Here is a 19619-nt window from a genome sequence, read left to right on the forward strand (position 1 = left end):
GCAATTGATAAGACTTGAACAATTCGAAGCATCGCAGCGATCATACATACATATAACATATATAAATAGCTATAAATATGGCCTTAGAGCATACATATTTTTCTACCATTCATACTTACTTGATAATGCTTAGTTGTAGTCTATAATACGGAATGCAATACTTATTTTAACGACTTACACCGCCTACCATTTAGGAGATAAATTAATAAAACGACAATAGCTACATATAAATATGTGCTGTTAATTGCGATATCCAAGAAGAACTAATGTATGTATTCCTTTAAAGTTAAACAATAATGTCACTCGAGAGTCGATGCTTGACGGCCACTTGAATGACCGCCTTCTCGCCAGTGGTCATCCATTGGGGATTGTCTTCGGTTAGCCACTCAACGGTGCAAACTGGCAGCCCGCAGTAAATATCCGACTTAATAACTCGCAGGGCACAAACGCTGGTTGGCTCAAAACCACGAAGACATTGGGAAAAATGGGACGTGGACTTGTAGTTAATGTCGCCCAGAAGTTTCCGGTAGTTGAGGTCGCCTTTAAAAATTACGAGGGCTGCCTCACTGATGAAGACATACAGACAAGGTTGCACCTGCTTCATGTGACTGCAATCGTATCCACTTGTCCAGAAGTAATTTTTGTCGCACAGGATAAAGGATCGATCCCGGATGTAACCTTGTATCTTCCTTCCAAAAGCCCTTAGTTCCGGAGAGTCGTGCGTGCGAAAGTATTTAATCATCCAGCGAAAGTCCTGATGGGTAACATCGGATATAAACCAGGGAATAGCCTTCACATGGAACCGCACCCGACGAGCCAAGCCCGATTCAATGATATACTCGGCCAGCAGGAGATCGGCAAAGAGCTCAAAACCTGCATTATCACACACAATGTCAACGTAGACGGGATCGCAGGCTTCTTCGAGATCTTTCCATACATCTGCCGACTCATCGGCCAAGAGATGTGCATCGTATTTAGGAATCCTTTTGAATAATCTAGCATCCGGCTTTCTCGTTGTGTTAGACAAGTCGCAGCGATTGGCCCAAGTGGATAGTTTAAGTAGACGCTGAAAGTTCTCCTTGCTGCGACTTAGCTTTCTGGTTTCCTTCAGGATATTCCTCATTAACGGAGTCGTATTCCTGGCGGCCGAAGTCTTTTGGTCGCCAAAGTAATCATAGTTAACCAGGGTTTCTGAGCGTTGAAAGATCGACCAGATGCGGCGATACATATAACATTCGGCGTGCAGCCAAACGGCAGAGAACCATTGCTTTCGATCTTCGGTGAGAGCCATAAGAAAGGTATTCCAACTCTGAGTGTCCGGAGCCTTAACCCGGAATATCTGGAACTCCTCGTTGTTAATGATGTCTTCGCGCAGCAGTTCTAGGCTCCACATGGTGCGCTTCAAATCGAAGTGGGCATAGTCTCCGCACTCCTTTATAATTTCTGGCTCTCGATCCCGCAGAAAAGTGATTAAATCCCGGATTAGACCAGGCGACCTTTGCTTAAAGGTGACAAAAGCGAAGCTGGTCAGGAATCTGGCGGACAACTCCTCCTTCTCCCCTGGCGGGGTCACTATAATCAGATTCTTTTCGATGAACCGCATCATCTTCATCTGGTCGAGGGTCGTCTCATTGTCTACCAACGGGGCATCCGCCAATTCGGAGCGACTGCTGGCTGAGCTTTGCATTTCAACTTAAATTTTACGACCCTCTGCCGAAAACAACAACTCAAAATTTAGATTTTACTAATTTTTAATTGCCCCCCGGGCAACTGACATTCATAAGGTGAGTGTGTGTGCTTTGTTAACAATGCAAAAGGCTTTAAAATAAGTGGATATATAGCTAGAGACGGACTTTACGATGTAACGTTAAAAAAATTGTGGTTAATGAGCAAATGAACAATAAGAAATCGTAATTCAATATACAAAAGGAAATTGTAGGAATTTTTATACCTTTCAACCTATCTACAATACCTTTCCGCCTCTAGCAAAATCCACTTAAATTTTTAACAATTAAGCTATTAATTATGACTACAAAAATTCAACTATTGTTTGTCCTCGTCCAAAATTGTATGCTTTACTTGCTGGCAAACTGTATAACGCCGTATTCGCCGGTCAACATCCACTCCTTGTCCTTGGCAAAAAGTCGCTCCGCCACACCATCGGCCAAACCACAGATCAGATCCGCTTTAACCGTACGCAGAGTGCAGAGATTGGATGGGCGAAAGCCTTAAGAAAATGAAGTTTATAAATAATTGAAAGTGGAGTCAATACTTATAGAATCATACCTCTCAGACAGGTTTCAAAGGACTCCGTGCTGTCCCACGAAAAGTCCCCTAATAACTTGCGATAGTTAAGGTCACCCTTGAAGATAACTAACTGAGCCTCTTTTAGCCGGTTGTAAAGTGAAGGGTTAACCTCTGGCATGCGATAGAATTCATAAGGACTCGTCCAAAAGGTTTCCAGTGGCGCAAGCTCGAACTTTCCTTCTTCCGTGAAACGCTGCCACTTCTTGCCCACCTCACTTAATGCTGAATCAGGATGCTCGGCCAAGAATTGCAGGGTCCAGTGATAGTCGTGCTCCATTACGTCAGATATAAACCAAGGAATGGCCTTTGGGTTGAACCGGACTTTGGAGGCCAATCCCTTGTCGATGATATACTCGGCCAGGATAAGATCCGTGTACAGCTCATATCCGGCATTGTCAAAAATGATGTCCACAATGCCTTCGCCGGAGGCTCCATCGAGGGTTTTCCACACCTCCTCGGTGCCGTCAATCAGCAGCTTCTCCTCCAGATCCGTGACCTGGTCAAAGGCATTGCCAGTGGGCTTAACCTGCTTCCCGGAGGTGATGGACAGATCGCAGCGGTTGCCCCACAGATTCAGTTTAATTAGCTGCCGAAAGGTGTCCGAGTTTCGTTCATTTTTCCGGGTTGCTTTGGCCACCGCCAGCATGGCATCCACACTTAATTTAGCCGCCGTCTGCTTTTGTTGACTAAAATAGTCGTGGGCCGCCAAATGTGCCGTGGCCCGGAAAATTGATGAGATTTTGCGGTACATGTAGCACTCGGCGTAAAGCCAACAGGCGGAGAAGTATGTCCTTTTCTCCTTGGGAAGTTTCTCCAGGAATGTGTTCCACAGGTTAGTGTCGGAATCTGAAAATAATAAATAAAAATAATATAATACAATTCTATCTTCAGGTACATTATATTTAAACTAAAAAATCACGAGCGTTTTAAGAGACTTTAAACATTTGCAATAAATCTAAAGGAAACGGGTGTTGGAATAATGAAATGTGTCTCTGCATAAATACTACAGCTTTTTGTATTATTTAAAAGTATATTTAATACCCACCCAGTCCCTCAAAGGGCAACAAAGGACCATTGCTCAGGATGTCTTCCCGCAGTTGATTTACACCCTTTGTAGTTTGTTCAATATCGGCCGCCGCATCCTGCAAAGGGAAATCAATCCGATGAATCCAAGGTCAAGGGAAGTGCAACCCCGAACTACTCACTTTACCATATTTGGCCAGCAGGACGTCCTTGTCCTTGGCCAAGGAATCCGCGATGGTGGCCAAGGTCGAGGGCAGTCGCACACGGAACGTGTAGTAAGCAAAGCTCCTGTAACGGGCGAATTTAAATGATAATAAACTAATTCCACGACCTGAGTGTGTGGGTGAAGATAAGTCCGCGCATTTGTTACATATTCTCATCAAGCCATATAGACAACATCTATACTAGGCGCTATATTTAGCGACCTCCCCGAAACTCACTGCTTATAGAGGGCCGCCAGTTCAGAGTGCCGTGGCGTTTGCCCACTCACAATTCCATTCTTTGTGTCAAAATCCAGGTCGCCAGCCATCTCAAAATATCTGTTATTGCTCCAACGGAATATGTTTACGAATTGAACGGTTGCGGAAAGTTTATAACTTGATAATGTGGCGCGTAGTGTGACCGTGTTGGAAGCAATTCGAAATACCGTTGGGAATCTCGCCATTTGGCCGATAGTTGGTTAGAGTTTAAAACTTCCATGAAATAAATCTTAGGCTTACTTTGATAACAAAACGAACATATAAACTTGTTTTATTAGGGTTATTGTGGATTTAGATTATATATATACCAGTCACTCGTAGAGTGGTAGGGTACTACTATGGATACTATCAAGATTACTTTAAATTCTCTTTGGTTTTTAGATATGTAACGCCTATTTATTTACCAAAAATTTAAACCGCCCGTCCTTTACAAAGTCAGTAGCCAAATTCGCGAGTTACGTCCACAAACTGAATGATTCCATAGCGGCCCGACACCATCCACTGCGGATCCTTTCTGCTCAGCGCCTCACTAACCCCTTTGGCCAGACCGGAGATCACTTCACTCTTGACCCTTCGCAGCACACAAACATTGCTGGGCAAAAAGCCTCGGAGGCAGGTGCTCGTTTCTTGAGTGCTGTCCCAACACACATCCTGTAGCAACTTTCGATAGTTGAGCTCACCCTTAAAAACAATAAGCTGTGATTGCTGCAGGGAGCTGTACAAATCTGGATCAGTTTGGGCCATGCTGTAAATTAAAAACACAAATTTAAGATATTTATGCTATCGTTATATCAACAATAATAACCTGTTAAAAACATATGGCGATGTCCAGAACCGTGAGACTGGCGCCAGCTCGAACGTTCCCTCGTCGAGATATTGCAAGAACTTCTTTCCTATTAGACTTATAATGTAGTCCGAATGTTGACTCAAGTACTCCAGTGTCCACTTGAAATCTCGCTCAGTAACGTCGGTTACAAACCAAGGATGCGCCTTTACATGAAAGCGCACCTTGCTGGCCAATCCCTTTTCGATCATATACTCAGCAAGGATAAAATCGCTAAACAACTCATAGCCTGCATTGTCCAGAATGAAGTCCACCTGCTTCTGCTTTTTCCGCTTTTGATTGCTTAAGCAATCCCAGATTTTAGCTGCCTGGTTGACGAGTACATTATGATTGGTGGCCTCCACGTTTTGGAGAACCTGGCGATTCGTTTGCTTGATTATCTCTGGATCGCTGCACAGATCGTTGAAGTTGCTCCACAAGTTTATCGTCAGCAGCTCGTTAAAGACCTCCAGGCTGTTTTCTGATCGCCGAGTGTACTTGGTGAGGGCCAGCACATCATCCATGCTGTCGGTCAAAGACTGCTCCTTTAACTTGGCATAGAAATCGAAGGACTTAAGGAATATGCTGTTCTCCAAAAACGAGTGCAGTTTTCGATGCAAATAGCACTCGGCGTGGAGGGAGCTGGCCTTGAAAAAAGTACGTTCGCCAGGGGGCAGGCTGTTGATGAAGTTGTTCCAGAGTTCTTGATCGGGTTCTGGGGGAAAAAAGGCATATAGTACTAGTAGGGAATGATAAAACCATGGCCTTGCCTTCTCCCGTAAAGTTCTGGAAGGGTTTGTCCGTTTGCAGCTCATACTTCAGCCGGGATATCAAACCAATTATGATTTTCAACTCCTCGCGAGCAGCCTGTTCAAAATCATTAGAGGCTAGGAAGGGAGACTAGTTAGTAATGGTGCAAAAATGCTGGCAAAGAAATCCTTACCAAATTGGGCAACCAGCTCGGTCTTTTCTCGGGTCAAGGTGTCAATTACGTTGGTTAGGATGACGGGCAGGCGACTCCTGAGGGTGAAGAAGGCGAAGCTCTTTTTGTAGTGACCGGACATGAAAGCATTTAGAGGCGTCTGCAGGTTCACAATTTCGTATTTGGCATCAAATTCCGTTCGCAAAACATGAGATATTTTGTTTTCCGAGGCCTCCGAATCCAACTTAACCGGATGACCATCATCTCGCTGTTTGTCATCTGCGGAGGGGTCCTTCGACAGGGATTCCATCGTATTGCTGCTTTTTATGAGATTTTGTGCGTTACTCCTGCATTTTACTTGTTTTTTTCTGACTGATTTTTCAAAGATTTAAAGTGTTGGTTAATGAAAGACGGTCAGTGTTTATGCGCAGGCTTATTGGTGATTTCGTTTTGTTTCCGTGACTCGAGGAATGTTGCGGCATCTATTAAATAACTCGATTCATTCTTAAATCTTTCGATTTAGGTCAATATAATCAAATGAAAATTGTGTTATATATTTTATAGAAATTGGTGTCCGTTTAAAAATATTTTGTCCATTTAACTAATTTATTTAATTCAATTGTCTGTCGCAGCTAATGGGGGTTGGTGCACTCGCTAATGTAGGATGTTGTCTTTGCTAGGTTAGGCGGCTGAATCTTATAGCTAAGGAAGGTGCAGTCGCTAAAAAAGAGACCGTTTTCCTTTTTGAGATAAGCCAGACCCAGCTTTAAAAAAGCTAAAATGGTAATACTGGATGTGATACCTCGGCAGTTTTATAGCTAGCTGCTCGTCAGTTTTATTTGGGAATCGAACGCGACGAGGTCTGGAAAATGTTTAAAGCGCGAGAAACGGCCGACCAGTGATTGCAACTCGATTGATCCGTCAATCTGATCTGGCAATCGGGCAACGCGAACCGCAGGGCAACCGCAGCAAATGCCATCGTGAATAGAATCGACCACCCACACAAGCACACAAGACGGGGATTTGTGGATTTGGAGTCACCGCAGACACACACACCGACTTTAGGAGCACCACCCGCACACACAAGCACGCAACGCACACCCTACACCACCCGCCACCCCTACAGAGATGTCACACCTACCTCTGCCGCTTTATGGCTTCGCGGCCTTCTTCATGGTCTTCTGGCTGGGCACCTGGATGGTGCACGTGATAGCCATCTGCTACGGCCGCTACAAGCTGCACAAGAAGTCCTGCAAGCTGCCCACGGAGGCCCAGCCACTTCCGGGTGTCTCCATTCTCAAGCCGCTTATGGGCGTCGATCCCAATTTGCAGCACAACCTGGAGACCTTCTTCACCATGGACTACCCGCTGTACGAGCTGCTCTTCTGCGTCGAAGACAAGGAGGACCCTGCCATTCAGCTGGTGGAGCGACTGCTGGCCAAGTACCCGCTGGTGGACGCCACCCTATTCGTGGGCGGCTCCGACGTGGGCGTTAATCCCAAGATCAACAACATCCATCCGGGCTACATGGCCGCAAAGTACGACTTTGTGATGATCTCGGACAGTGGCATCAAGATGAAGGACGACACGCTGCTGGACATGGTGCAAAATATGTCCGAGAAGCACGCCCTGGTCCACCAGATGCCCTTTACCTGCGATCGCGATGGATTTGCGGCCACCTTCGAAAAGGTCTTCTTTGGAACGGTGCAGAGCAGAATCTATCTATCGGCGGATGTGCTGGGCATCAACTGCCACACGGGCATGTCCTGTTTGCTGCGCAAGGCAGTCATTGACCAGCTAGGCGGCCTCAGGGCATTTGGCTGCTACCTGGCCGAGGACTTCTTTATCGCGCGGAGTGTGACGCGGCTGGGCTGGAAGATGCGCATCTCCAACCAGCCAGCGCTGCAGAACAGCGGCCTCTGCGACATCGGCAGCTTCCAGGCGCGGCTCATCCGCTGGGCCAAGCTGCGCGTGGCCATGGTGCCCACCACCATTCTGCTGGAGCCGCTCTCCGAGTGCATGATACTCGGCGCCATCGCCGCCTGGTCGGCATCCGTGCTCTTCAGCTGGGATCCGCTGGTGTTCTACCTGGTGCACGTGCTCTGCTGGTTCCTCTCCGACTGGCTGCTGCTCTCCATCGTCCAGCACGGCTCGATGCCGTTCCACAAGTTCGAGTTCGTCGTCGGCTGGCTGTTCAGGGAGCTGACTGGACCCTATTTGTTCCTGCACGCTCTCTGGGATCCGGCGATCCGCTGGCGCGCCCGCACCTACAAGCTGCACTGGGGCGGCGTGGCCTACGAGCTGAGCAGCCCCACCTCCGATGCTGCCAACGCCCCACTGGCGCCACAACCAGCTCCAACGTTAGAGCCCGCCACCGCCACCGCAGCCAACGGGGGATCAACGGGAACGGGGGAGACGCTGATCTGCACGGGCGCCAAGCAGAGACTGCTGGTGTCGTAGCAGCTACTAGTTAAGTTTGTTATTTTGTACTTGTGAGCAACCAACTCAGAGGACTGCAAGCGACTGGCGGGCGGCGTCTAGCGTCCAGCGTCTGGTAGTAGTATTATTAGCTGAACCTTAGTCACTACGTAAGTCTAGACTTAAAGCTGTGTAAAAATGAAAGGCGAATGCGGAGCGGTATCCACGGAATCCACGTAATCCACCTGGACGTAAAGCGCGGCAGGCGGACCTAGATTAGTTTAGATACACTGATTAGAAGACGAGTGGATCGCTGCGATCGCTCGCCAGAGAGAAGTAGACGTAGGCGTTCGAGCTGATCGACCCGTGCGCAGTTTGGTGGCTTCGTTTGGAACTGGTTAACGATGCTTTCTGTATATATTACGTACACATATTTTGTAGCCAGCCTGTACAGACGTTAGCCCTAGTTAGCATTATGATTGCGTTAGTTCTCCCCGCTTCTGTTGTTGCTTTATTGAATTGTAATTATTTATTTTTGGCCAAGCACCCTAGTTATATTGTTAGCGTTAAGCCTAAACTTATGATTACTTTTAGTTGCGTTGTTTGTGTTTTTTGTTTGCCCTTCCCCAGCTTCTGTACATAAGCGCCGAAAAGCGAATGCCATTGAATAAATCGAATCGAAAACGATCGTGTGAATGAAGAAGCCCCATTATGTTTTGATTGATGTTACTTTAATTTTGTTTTATATTTGTTGGTATCGTATCGGTTTTCCTAGATCGCTTCTGGTTATCAGTTAGCTGACTCAGCGGTGATTTCGAGCAAATAAGTGGGAAATGTTTGGCTGAGTCACGCCATCGCAAACAGAGTAATTATCGTGGCACATTTGACTAGACTCTGACCGCGTTTAATGCGGCTCTAGAAACGATCTTACACCCAAGTTATGTGAGAGGTGATGGGTCAGGCTGGCGACCATAGTAACGTAGTATAGATACAGTCTTTGGAACCTGCCCGTCACATGATCAAATGGGATTGTTCTGGAGGAAAATTCTTTCGATTTCTTTCCACAGAGCTCTTATCTTAATGAACTAAAGCCACGACAACAGAGCGACACAAACATATTTATGAATTAAGCGACTAAAGATAGGAGTACAGGCATATCAGTGGCAACGGGGAGGATGTGAATGGACCCTTCGATACAGGTCCGGAACAAAACAAGGCCGACGCCTTAAGCTCTCGCATTAGGAAATAACAATTTAGGCGGATACGTATTCTAATGAACCAGGGTAGATATATATTTGGTGGGCACACACAATAAACGACTGCTAATACTTTTTTTTTTTGCACACCCGCCTTGCCTAAAATGGGTGAAAATGCAATTAAAACGCGGAATGACGTACTTGGGGGAGTGCTAAAAATTCCGAAACCGGCCTTATCTTGCTGGGGAATTATGTAAATTAATCAATAGTTATCAGTACCCAAGGCACGGCGATCCAATCGAGTTTTCAGTTAAGCGATTAGATAAAATGTGGGTTCTGCGTAAACCCTTCGACTAGAATCGTTGCTTCGTATGCCAAGCTAAATCGAACTATATGGAAATTGTATATGATTAAATTATAACGTAGTTTTAAAGTCAATCCTTAAACTAAGCATAAAGCTAGTCAAAATATTTACTGAATAAACAACAAGTCCAGACCGAAAATAATTGGCGTTTGCTTACATTCTGCGAGCACAAAGAATGCTGTGTGTAATACAAATTTATTTGCGGACCCTGGTCACTGATAAGGCTAAATGGAATGAATCACCCGATTCTCTGTGATTTACACTTTGATGTTGCATTGAGCTGTTAAAAGATTACTCCAAATAGTCGCAATGGGGCTATCTAATCAACTTTTTGGGGACATAAACACGTGAGAAGCGTCACGACCTCCAAAACACAATAATAATTTTGTTACGATAATATTTAAAACCTGCTCTTAATTGCAAATATCTCATTGACATTCTTCTTTAAAAGATCGAAATTGTTTATTTTCATTTATAATTATATGAATAATTCATGTGGGCGGGAGGATATTTTTTGACTTAGGATTTTTATGGTTTGCCATTTTTCTGTTATGCGGACGGAAATGGAACAAATTCTATTAAATTGACCTGTTTTATGTTTACGGTAAAGGGTGCGCCTGAAAATCCCCAATTGGGGAGTCATGGGTAAAAGTGAGGGCGTTTTCTTATCTGGCAAATAGAAAGGTGTGCAGGTTTTGGCGATTTAGATACTGCTTTATTTGCCATTGCCGAGATAGAAAATGTTTTATAGACTCCATTCAATTAGTCCGCCATTGATAAAGAGCCACTAACCTCTATCTGAAAGTGTTCAACGTAATCTGCTAAGGTGTTCAAAACACTTGCCTCTGTTTTTTTTTTTTAGCACATAAATCAAATTCTTAGAACGGCCCGCTGGTCTAAATGGATAGCTCGATAACAATCGAGAGAAGCAAGAATGCTGTCGTTTTGCCGCTTATCAAATACGGTCATACTGGATAAAGCTCTCGAGAATTTTGCAACAAAATTTCAAACAAAGGTATTTGGCGAAATAAAGCCAGAAAAAAAGTAATTTAAACTGCCATTGGCATTGTGAACTGATGTGGTTCGAGAAAATAGTGCTTGCCAGGTGCATCGATTGTTAGTTACCGGGAAAAACCATAAGTTCTGATTGCAAATTGCATGTGAAAAATCCATACAATGCGCAGAAAGTGTTTATCAGTTACACGACACACACACACACGAAGAGAGTAACAGAGAATTAAAGAAAGAGAGAGAGCACAGCTGTCGCCGGTGCATGTGAACGCTGCAAGTATGTGTGAACTTGAGTGGGAGGCGGAAATATTGGGAAAAATTCCTTCGCTTCTCGGTTTGTTTATGTTTAAAAGTTTCCTATTGATTTTTAACAGGCCCCGAAATTTTAGTGCCATTTCAGTTCAAAGTGTCTATTGAGCAAGCTAAACTTTTTCGGTTTTCCTGACTTTGTTTAAATTTAAAGTTTAAGGGAGGCGAAATTTCTGGTAAAGAATAACGCAACTTGTTAAAGTCGTAAATAAATATAATTTAACTGCAATTTCTGACATTAAACACATGTATCTGTTGTTACTTTTTAAATTTAAAATAAATATATTGAGAGTCCAAAAATTCTTGTGCAATAGCCAATATAAAAAGCCGGGAGCACTATTAAACAAAAAAGACTCATACAATTCCAGTAGGAATATACATATTTGTGATATAACAGATACACCCATTAAAAATGTTAATACACCCACAATTTAAATGTTTGTTCTCCACCCGCAGATGTCTTAGCTTCGTCCGATCTCCCCAACAATAAAATTTATCAGACAGAAAAGCACAGGATCGCACTAACCTAAAAACCTTCAACAGAAAGGCAGATAAATTCCAGCAAAATGGCCATGTCCAAGGTGATCCGTGTGCTGGAGAAGTCCATTGCCCCCTCGCCGCACAGTGTTCTTCTGGAGCACCGCCACAAGAGCGACAGCATCCTGTTCGAGTCGCATGCGGTGGCCCTGCTGACCCAACAGGAGACGGATGTGATCCGGAAGCAGTACACAAAGGTGTGCGATGCCTACGGTTGCCTCGGTGCTCTCCAACTGAACGCCGGCGAGAGCACAGTGCTGTTCCTGGTGCTGGTCACCGGCTGTGTGTCCATGGGCAAGATTGGTGACATCGAGATCTTCCGGATTACGCAGACCACGTTTGTTTCGCTGCAGAATGCTGCGCCCAACGAGGACAAGATCAGCGAGGTGCGTAAGCTGCTCAACTCGGGCACCTTTTACTTTGCTCACACCAATGCCAGTGCCTCGGCATCCGGAAACTCGTCGCATCGGTTTGACATTACGCTTTGCGCCCAAAGACGCCAACAAACGGAGGAGACGGACAACCGGTTCTTCTGGAATCGCATGATGCACATCCACCTGATGCGCTTCGGCATCGACTGCCAGTCCTGGCTGCTGCAGGCCATGTGCGGTTCCGTGGAGGTGCGCACCGTCTACATTGGCGCCAAGCAGGCCAGGGCCGCCATCATTTCCCGGCTGAGTTGCGAACGAGCGGGCACGCGGTTCAATGTGCGCGGCACCAACGATGAGGGCTATGTCGCCAACTTCGTGGAAACGGAGCAGGTGATCTATGTCGATGGTGACGTGACCAGTTATGTGCAGACCAGAGGCTCCGTCCCGCTCTTCTGGGAACAGCCCGGCGTCCAGGTGGGCTCGCACAAGGTGAAGCTATCGCGTGGTTTCGAAACCTCGGCCGCCGCCTTCGATCGGCACATGAGCATGATGAGGCAACGATATGGCTACCAAACTGTGGTCAATCTACTGGGAAGCTCAATGGTCGGCAGTAAGGAGGGAGAAGCCATGCTAAGCAACGAGTTCCAGCGCCATCATGGAATGTCCGCCCACAAGGATGTGCCGCATGTCGTGTTTGACTACCACCAGGAGTGCCGCGGTGGCAATTTCTCGGCGCTCTCGAAGCTCAAGGAGCGCATCGTGGCCTGTGGGGCCAACTACGGCGTCTTCCACGCGTCCAACGGTCAGGTGTTGCGCGAACAGTTCGGCGTGGTGCGCACCAATTGCCTGGACTGTCTGGACAGGACGAACTGTGTCCAGACCTACCTCGGATTGGACACGCTCGGTGTCCAGTTGGAGGCCCTGAAAATGGGCGGCAAGCAGCAGAATATCTCGCGGTTCGAGGAAATCTTCCGACAGATGTGGATAAACAATGGAAATGAAGTGAGCAAAATCTACGCTGGCACCGGAGCAATCCAGGGTGGTTCCAAATTGATGGACGGAGCACGATCGGCAGCAAGAACCATACAGAATAACTTACTGGATAATTCGAAACAGGTAAGTTAGAACGCTTCCTTTTATACCCTTACTTACTTACTTTATTTCTTTAAATTATATCAACTTTCAGGAAGCCATCGATGTGCTGCTGGTTGGGTCCACTTTAAGCTCAGAGCTGGCCGATCGGGCTCGCATCCTGCTGCCCTCCAACATGCTGCATGCTCCCACCACCGTTTTGAGGGAGCTGTGCAAGCGCTACACGGAATACGTGCGTCCGCGGATGGCGCGAGTTGCTGTGGGCACCTACAACGTCAACGGCGGCAAGCATTTCCGCAGCATTGTGTTCAAGGATTCGTTGGCTGACTGGCTGCTTGATTGCCATGCCCTCGCCCGCTCCAAGGCGCTTGTGGATGTGAACAATCCGTCGGAGAACGCCGATCATCCGGTGGATATCTATGCCATTGGATTTGAGGAAATCGTGGATCTGAATGCATCCAACATAATGGCGGCGAGCACGGATAATGCGAAGCTTTGGGCTGAGGAGCTGCAGAAGACGATCTCGCGGGACAATGACTACGTTTTGCTCACGTACCAGCAACTGGTGGGCGTTTGCCTGTACATCTACATCCGACCAGAACATGCACCGCACATCCGTGATGTGGCCATTGACTGTGTAAAGACGGGATTGGGCGGTGCCACCGGAAACAAGGGCGCCTGTGCTATTAGATTTGTGCTCCATGGCACCTCCATGTGCTTCGTGTGCGCCCACTTTGCAGCCGGTCAATCCCAGGTGGCTGAAAGGAACGCAGACTATGCGGAGATCACCAGGAAGTTGGCTTTCCCAATGGGCAGGACCCTCAAGTCGCACGATTGGGTGTTTTGGTGCGGCGACTTCAACTACCGCATCGACATGGAAAAGGACGAGCTGAAGGAGTGCGTTCGCAACGGCGATCTAACTACCGTCCTGGAATTTGATCAGCTGCGCAAGGAGCAGGAGGCGGGCAATGTGTTTGGGGAGTTCCTCGAGGGAGAGATCAGCTTCGACCCAACGTATAAATACGATCTGTTCAGCGATGACTACGATACGTCCGAAAAGCAACGTGCGCCCGCCTGGACAGATCGAGTGCTCTGGCGGCGAAGGAAGGCGCTGGCCGAAGGGGATTTCGCTGCCTCAGCTTGGAATCCCGGGAAGCTGATCCACTATGGACGTTCGGAGCTGAAGCAGAGTGACCACCGACCCGTGATTGCCATTATCGATGCAGAGATCATGGAGATTGATCAGCAGCGAAGACGCGCTGTTTTCGAGCAGGTGATCCGGGATCTGGGTCCACCGGATTCCACGATTGTGGTGCATGTACTGGAGTCCTCGTCGTCGCCGGATGAGGATGGACCCACCATCTACGACGAGAACGTAATGTCAGCTTTAATTGCCGAGCTGTCCAAGATGGGAGAGGTCACCTTGGTGCGCTACGTGGAGGACACCATGTGGGTCACTTTCCGTGATGGCGAGTCCGCCTTGAATGCTGCCTCCAAAAAGAGCATTCAAGTCTGCGGATTAGATCTTGTCCTGGAGCTGAAGTCCAGAGACTGGCAGCATCTGGTGGACAGCGAAATCGAGCTGTGCACCACCAACACCATACCGCTGTGCGCCAATCCAGCGGAGCATGCCCAGCTGCTGCAGGCCATCACGCCGGAGGTGCCGCAGCGACCCAAGCAACCGCCGTCACGTCCCCCAGCCCGCCCCCCAATGCCAATGTCGCCAAAGAACTCGCCACGCCACCTGCCCCACGTCGGGGTGATCAGCATTGTGCCCAAGCCGGCGAAGCCACCGCTACCACCTCAACCGCAAGCCCAGCCGCTCATGCCCTCGCCGCTTCAGCCGCAGCCGGCACCACCCCGCCCGCCGGCGATGGACAACACACCATCCTCGAAATCACAATCGCCCACGGAACTGGCCTCGGCCAGCTCGTCCACCTCCTCCTCGGGCAAGGCTTCGCCCACGGCTCCGGCTGTGCTCTCCGGACCGCCGACACCGCCGCGCCAAATGCAGAGCAAGCAGGCCACGCCGGTATCGACGCCCACGCGCCAAGTGCCGTCGCCCAAAGATCCGATTCCACCCGATACCGCCTACGAAACCGCCAGTAATATTTACGAGGAGATCCAGGAGGACGTGCCGGCGCCACGCCATCCGCCGCCGGCAGGGCCACCGCCCGTAATAGGAGGAGCACCGATGGGTCCGCCGCCTCCGCTGCCGAATCGTCGGGGCCCACCACCCATACCAAATAGGAGCGGCAATGCTCCACCGCTGCCCACGCGACCAGCCAACAACTGAGCACCAAGCCACGCATTCAGGGTACTTCATATTGCTCTCTTGGATTCCATTCCTCTAATGGTTTTCCGTTTGATTTCAGCTCGCTGTCTTGCACTCCGATTGCATTCCGAATCGCTGTATTTAATGTTAAATATACTCGAATATATTGGGCCACCCGGGAGAAGAACTCCTGGCAATATCTGCACTTCGCATGGAATCTCTATGTTACTAGTATTATACCTGCTTGTTTGTTTCGATAGTTTCTAGCCGAAGCCAAACAAAACTTAAAGTAAACTAATTAGTTCCACTTAGTAAAAAAAACCCAGGCGACCAACCTTATGTTACACTCTTTTTTGTACTTGTTTAACGCTGGCTAGAAGTACTCAACCCGATCGAACCGGATTTGCCCAAGACGAACAAATAATGAAATATATAAGCGACAAAGTATTATACTACTCTGCATAAATGTAATGTTTAAATGAATTATAGCCGTACTAGTCAAATTATGAAATAAAAGCATAAGCTCTGGAGCAGCAAACGAACTCTGTAACAGATTCCAGTATGAACGATATACTTAAACATATATATCCATTGTTACTGAACAACTATTGACGAAAATTACCTATTATTCCACATTGTTAAACTATCGTTGTAATCGGTCAATTTGAGGCTACATTCAGATTTGTGTTTCCGTTGGCTAAAGAAGTATATCAATGAAATTGAGAATTTGCAATTACTCTGTTAAAAAAGTTGAAGTTACGCCTAAGATTAAATTAATCCCCAACCGAATGACATACCAATTAGAATACAAAACAATAAACCAGTTGGACCGCTGTAGTCGCTATTCCAACCACATGATACCCGCTAAAAATATTGGGTCTTAATTTTAAACTTGTTCAGGATTGGGGTAACAGTATCCAAAAAAGTATCAGATTTTTCTTTGTTTGAAACAACACGTGTTAAATAAATTTAATTACTTTATTTCATTTAATTCCAGCTTGTCTAGCGGGCTCAACTCAAACAAAAACTCAACATCGGAAGCTGTAAATCTCAAGGAAGCTATGGACAACTGAAGCCATTAGAACCACTTGGGCATTGCGTCGTGCGGCAGATTCTTGTGGTTGGGAAGGGCGGTGCAAGGACGCTGTTGGCGCCAAAATTCCTGTCGTTTGTTGAGGAACTCCACCGCCTCGCGGGCATAGGCGGATATGCTCTCCGTGTGGGTGTCCGCACGCACCAAATCCGGATGCAGCAGCAGCTTCTCCAGATACTCCTTGTCCACGCACAGTTCTCCGAGAAGTTTGCGGGCATTGCGTCGCTCCAGATCCGCTCGACTGGGCTTCTGGCGTACCCTTGCACTGGTTCCCGTTCCAGCAACTGCCTGCGATTTTGGCGTTTCCTCGCCGGACTTTCGCGACTTGCCACTCTTGGCTGAAGGAGCTGCTGTCACCGGAGCCGGCTTGCTGCCAATCGTGTTCTCTATGGCCTCCTGGGTCTTCTGGACACCAAGACGAAACAGTGCCAATTCCGGGCGGGCTCTCAAGCCGCGGTGGAAGAACATCAGGCTCTGCTCGAACTGTCCCAGGTAGTAAAGCGATTCGGCCTTCTGGTAGATGGCCCGAATGTTGTTCTTATCCTCGCCCAGAGCCGTCTCCGCATCCTGCAGGGCTTTGGAAGCCTCGCCCAGCAATAAGTAGCACTTGCTGCGCGAGATCAGGGCATTGATGTCGGTGCTGTTCAGCTCCAGGGCCTGGAATATAGAATATTTGGATTGGAGTTATAGCAAAAAAATTATTAAATTGATTCAAATGTAAATGTTTTATACGATACTTAAGGAGAAACATATTTTTTATTTTCTTGGGTCATTTCAAATTTGAGCAGTTGTTCTAAAATATTATAAAATCGAAAATGATTTGACTTTTTTAACTACTTAATAGAGCAACCTGTTAAATATATATACATATATTTAAATTTGATTGTAAGTAGGAAACAAGAGGTTTGGCCTATAAGAAAACCAATATAAATATTTCTATGTAGTATTAAAGAACCAAAAGGACCTTGCAGAAAAAGTGAATTGCGTTCTCGGGATTGGCGTTCTTGATCTCCTTGAGGCCCAGTGCGATCACCGAGCTGATGTCCGCCTCATCGGGAATGAGGAGTGCCTCGTTGCGATCCTGCTTCTGCTTGATCTGCAGACTCTGCTTGATGTCGAAGGCTCCAGCGCTAACTGCTGCCGCCCGATCCTTGTCCGTGTAGAAGTCCACGAAGTTCTCCTTTGGCTTCTTCTTCTTGGCGATCTGCTCCTCGATCTTTTTGCGAGCCGCTCTCAGTTCGGCCTCGATGCGATTGCCCCGCTTGCCGCCCGCTCCATCGCCACCTGCTCCTCCGCCGGCTCCTCCATCGTCCGCCTGCTTGCCATCTCGTCCTCCGCCACGTCCTCCTCTCTCCGTGGATTCCCGCCTCTCCCAAATGGGCGGCTTGTGGGAGCGTCCCTTGGAGCGCCTGTTTCCCTCGTCCTGCGACTCCTCTTCGGCCGCTGCTCCCGTGCGGATGAAGCTCTGCAGCAGCTCCTGCTCCTTGTCCACAGCAAGGATGGTGTTCAGAACGTTTGACATGCCGCGAGATTGTTATGCAATCGCTCGTTAAAAAAATCTCAAAATCCACCGTCCTTAACAAAAGGGCTAAAATCCAACTACTGACCAAATCAGTCGGCGATTGATTGGCGCTTTTGCCAGGCTGTTGCCAGGAAACTGGCGCTCCCAAATGGGTTAGCAATCGATAACAAAACAACGAGGTGCCAGGTGCCAGGTGCCAAGTGCCAAGTGCCAGATATCAGGTGTCAGGCGGCGTGTCTTTGGGAGGCGTGAATGCCAAGAACTTTGGCCTCTATGTGGGTCGCGACCTTGAGGAAAACTTCATTCAAAGCCGAATTTGCGTAGAGATATTCGAGTGGGCATCTCGCCTAACATACTTCATCAACATTTTTCATATACATATTTTTTAAAAACTTATTTTTTAACTTGTTTCGAAAGTATAATAAATGTAATAAAAATAAATCATACTAAAGGTTAAGGGTTTTAAGAATTAAATGCTTCAAACTTTTTTAAACGGAGGACCTAATAGTATTTTTTTTCGCATTTTTAAATGTTTTGAAACTTAACTTGTTCTAAGAGATATTTTGTAAGTTTATGGAAAAAGTTAAGTAGTCTTTTACATAATGAATTCTAAAATTTAATACATAATGAATTCTAAAATGTAGTTAAATGAAAATATTCACGGTTACTCCACAGGTGCAAGTTTTGTGATAAAAATACGAGCTGATAACATCAAACTGTGTCTTGAAACGCGCCTCTAAAACTGTAATAAGCTTTGCATGCCTTTAGTGGGGTTTCTTTCCATGTTGGTGAGCGCGCTTAAATTTATAAAGTTTTTCATGTTTAAATAACAATTGTCGATCTACATAATATTTTATACATTTTATAATATAAGTGGCAAACATTCTTATTTAAATAAAAGTATAACCATTTTTAAAACTTTAAAATTTAAAGTTTAAATCATTGCTTTTTATTAATACATTAAATAAACCTTTAGATAAGCGGGTTTTAATATTTTGTTATAGTTAGACTGGTATTACTTAATCCAATTATTTCGGATTTTAAATAAAAAATATGAAACCAACTTTATTTGGTAAAAAATGCAACTTGAAAAAAAGTAGTTTACAACTTTAACTTGTATTGATTTCTTAAACAAATATTTGTGCCAAATTATAGATAGTATGGCTTGTAAATTGGTTTACCAATAAATAGATATGTGGCTCAACTGGTAATGAAGAATATCCAATATATCGTTTGACAATGTCCCATTATAAGTTTTGACTTTCTTAACTTCCTTAACTATTTCTGGAAAAAAAATCAAACCCACCTGATTGTAGCCGAAAAGTGCCTTTTCGTAAGCCCGAACTTTCATGTGATTATTGGACTGATCACAAAGCAGTTTAATACTGGTCTCAATCTCTTCAAGAGTATCCACTTTCGGTTTCTTTCGCGGCATTTTGATTTGGGTTTCGTTGAGTAGTTATAGGAGACAGAGTTATATTCCGAACTGGGATCGCGTCCAATTAGTTCTTTCGCATTTTTTACTTTTGGGACAGTATCATAAGTTATTTACTCCGTCAGGAAAAATGACGTCTGTTCGCGGCGGTTGTCGTTGGGCAACTAAATTACCTTCCTTCACTTTACGTTTGGCCCGACTTGGTTTTGGTTCTAGACCAACAACCCACTTCCCATCTGCTACTCCAGCTCCTGGTTCTGGCTTTCTTTACTTTGTAAGTTTACATGCGCTGACAAGCAGCAATAAACTTCAATAAAGTTTCATTAATATCTCAACAAACCCTTCTGGGCACTCGAAGAAAAACCCATCCATTTATAATGTCCATTCCCAAGTTTTTAATCATAAAATTATTTTATTTTATGTAAAGCAGTTTTAACCATTT

The 19619-nt window shown here is 46.3% G+C and overlaps 6 protein-coding genes across 11 annotated transcripts; 2 read left to right on the top strand and 4 right to left on the bottom strand.

Moving 5' to 3' along the window:
* Positions 1 to 244: 244 nt before the first annotated feature.
* LOC108090849 (damage-control phosphatase ARMT1) lies at positions 245 to 1703 on the bottom strand. Its single transcript, XM_017189722.1, has one exon. It carries the CDS (start codon positions 1685 to 1687, stop codon positions 287 to 289), a length of 1401 nt encoding a protein of 466 aa, XP_017045211.1. The 5' UTR covers positions 1688 to 1703; the 3' UTR covers positions 245 to 286.
* Positions 1704 to 1733: 30 nt separating this feature from the next.
* Positions 1734 to 3966, bottom strand: LOC108090848 (damage-control phosphatase ARMT1). The gene is made up of 5 exons (XM_017189721.1): positions 3771 to 3966; positions 3513 to 3618; positions 3353 to 3449; positions 2287 to 3153; positions 1734 to 2227 (listed from the first exon to the last, which is right to left on the bottom strand). The coding sequence occupies exons 1-5, from the start codon at positions 3857 to 3859 to the stop codon at positions 2076 to 2078; spliced, it is 1311 nt and encodes a 436-aa protein (XP_017045210.1). The 5' UTR covers positions 3860 to 3966; the 3' UTR covers positions 1734 to 2075.
* Positions 3967 to 4183: 217 nt separating this feature from the next.
* Positions 4184 to 5952, bottom strand: LOC108090847 (damage-control phosphatase ARMT1). Its single transcript, XM_017189719.2, has 4 exons — positions 5576 to 5952; positions 5403 to 5519; positions 4615 to 5347; positions 4184 to 4554 (listed from the first exon to the last, which is right to left on the bottom strand). Exons 1-4 carry the CDS (start codon positions 5862 to 5864, stop codon positions 4245 to 4247), a joined length of 1449 nt encoding a protein of 482 aa, XP_017045208.1. The 5' UTR covers positions 5865 to 5952; the 3' UTR covers positions 4184 to 4244.
* Positions 5953 to 6355: 403 nt separating this feature from the next.
* LOC108090938 (ceramide glucosyltransferase) lies at positions 6356 to 8675 on the top strand. Its single transcript, XM_017189874.1, has one exon. It carries the CDS (start codon positions 6683 to 6685, stop codon positions 8012 to 8014), a length of 1332 nt encoding a protein of 443 aa, XP_017045363.1. The 5' UTR covers positions 6356 to 6682; the 3' UTR covers positions 8015 to 8675.
* A 1786-nt stretch (positions 8676 to 10461) lies between these two features.
* On the top strand, positions 10462 to 15998 carry LOC108090878 (synaptojanin-1). Of its 5 annotated transcripts, none has more exons than XM_017189773.2 (4): positions 10462 to 10547; positions 11309 to 12876; positions 12947 to 15169; positions 15228 to 15998. In XM_017189773.2, exons 2-3 carry the CDS (start codon positions 11419 to 11421, stop codon positions 15146 to 15148), a joined length of 3660 nt encoding a protein of 1219 aa, XP_017045262.1. In that variant the 5' UTR covers positions 10462 to 10547; positions 11309 to 11418; the 3' UTR covers positions 15149 to 15169; positions 15228 to 15998. The 5 variants fall into 5 exon arrangements, with proteins under 5 accessions (XP_017045262.1, XP_017045264.1, XP_017045263.1 ...); XM_017189775.2 differs by having other exon boundaries at positions 10493 to 10877; XM_017189774.2 differs by having other exon boundaries at positions 10493 to 10820.
* A 106-nt stretch (positions 15999 to 16104) lies between these two features.
* Positions 16105 to 19614, bottom strand: LOC108090879 (outer dynein arm-docking complex subunit 4). Of its 2 annotated transcripts, none has more exons than XM_017189779.1 (2): positions 19049 to 19614; positions 16105 to 16877 (listed from the first exon to the last, which is right to left on the bottom strand). In XM_017189779.1, exons 1-2 carry the CDS (start codon positions 19175 to 19177, stop codon positions 16206 to 16208), a joined length of 801 nt encoding a protein of 266 aa, XP_017045268.1. In that variant the 5' UTR covers positions 19178 to 19614; the 3' UTR covers positions 16105 to 16205. The 2 variants fall into 2 exon arrangements, with proteins under 2 accessions (XP_017045268.1, XP_017045267.1); XM_017189778.2 differs by lacking the exon at positions 19049 to 19614 and adding an exon at positions 17185 to 18133.
* Between the last annotated feature and the right edge of the window lie 5 nt (positions 19615 to 19619).

The sequence above is a fragment of the Drosophila ficusphila genome, unplaced genomic scaffold (genome assembly GCF_018152265.1).
Source record: "Drosophila ficusphila isolate 14025-0441.05 unplaced genomic scaffold, ASM1815226v1 contig_414, whole genome shotgun sequence".
Lineage (NCBI taxonomy): Eukaryota > Metazoa > Arthropoda > Insecta > Diptera > Drosophilidae > Drosophila > Drosophila ficusphila.

Bases quoted from the DNA above. Each gene is read 5' to 3' on its own strand.
- LOC108090849 (XM_017189722.1), bottom strand. From the start codon at position 1,687: ATGCAAAGCTCAGCCAGCAGTCGCTCCGAATTGGCGGATGCCCCGTTG.
- LOC108090848 (XM_017189721.1), bottom strand. From the start codon at position 3,859: ATGGCTGGCGACCTGGATTTTGACACAAAGAATGGAATTGTGAGTGGG. The intron at 3,450-3,512 runs GTGAGTAGTTCG...TTCCCTTTGCAG, and splicing joins TGCTGGCCAAATATGGTAAA to GATGCGGCGGCCGATATTGA. The intron at 2,228-2,286 runs GTATGATTCTAT...CATTTTCTTAAG, and splicing joins CTTTGAAACCTGTCTGAGAG to GCTTTCGCCCATCCAATCTC.
- LOC108090847 (XM_017189719.2), bottom strand. From the start codon at position 5,864: ATGGAATCCCTGTCGAAGGACCCCTCCGCAGATGACAAACAGCGAGAT. The intron at 5,520-5,575 runs GTAAGGATTTCT...CTCCCTTCCTAG, and splicing joins CGAGCTGGTTGCCCAATTTG to CCTCTAATGATTTTGAACAG. The intron at 4,555-4,614 runs GTTATTATTGTT...TTTAATTTACAG, and splicing joins TCGCCATATGTTTTTAACAG to CATGGCCCAAACTGATCCAG.
- LOC108090938 (XM_017189874.1), top strand. From the start codon at position 6,683: ATGTCACACCTACCTCTGCCGCTTTATGGCTTCGCGGCCTTCTTCATG.
- LOC108090878 (XM_017189773.2), top strand. From the start codon at position 11,419: ATGGCCATGTCCAAGGTGATCCGTGTGCTGGAGAAGTCCATTGCCCCC. The intron at 12,877-12,946 runs GTAAGTTAGAAC...ATCAACTTTCAG, and splicing joins TACTGGATAATTCGAAACAG to GAAGCCATCGATGTGCTGCT.
- LOC108090879 (XM_017189778.2), bottom strand. From the start codon at position 17,742: ATGTCAAACGTTCTGAACACCATCCTTGCTGTGGACAAGGAGCAGGAG. The intron at 16,878-17,184 runs GTCCTTTTGGTT...TCTATATTCCAG, and splicing joins CAATTCACTTTTTCTGCAAG to GCCCTGGAGCTGAACAGCAC.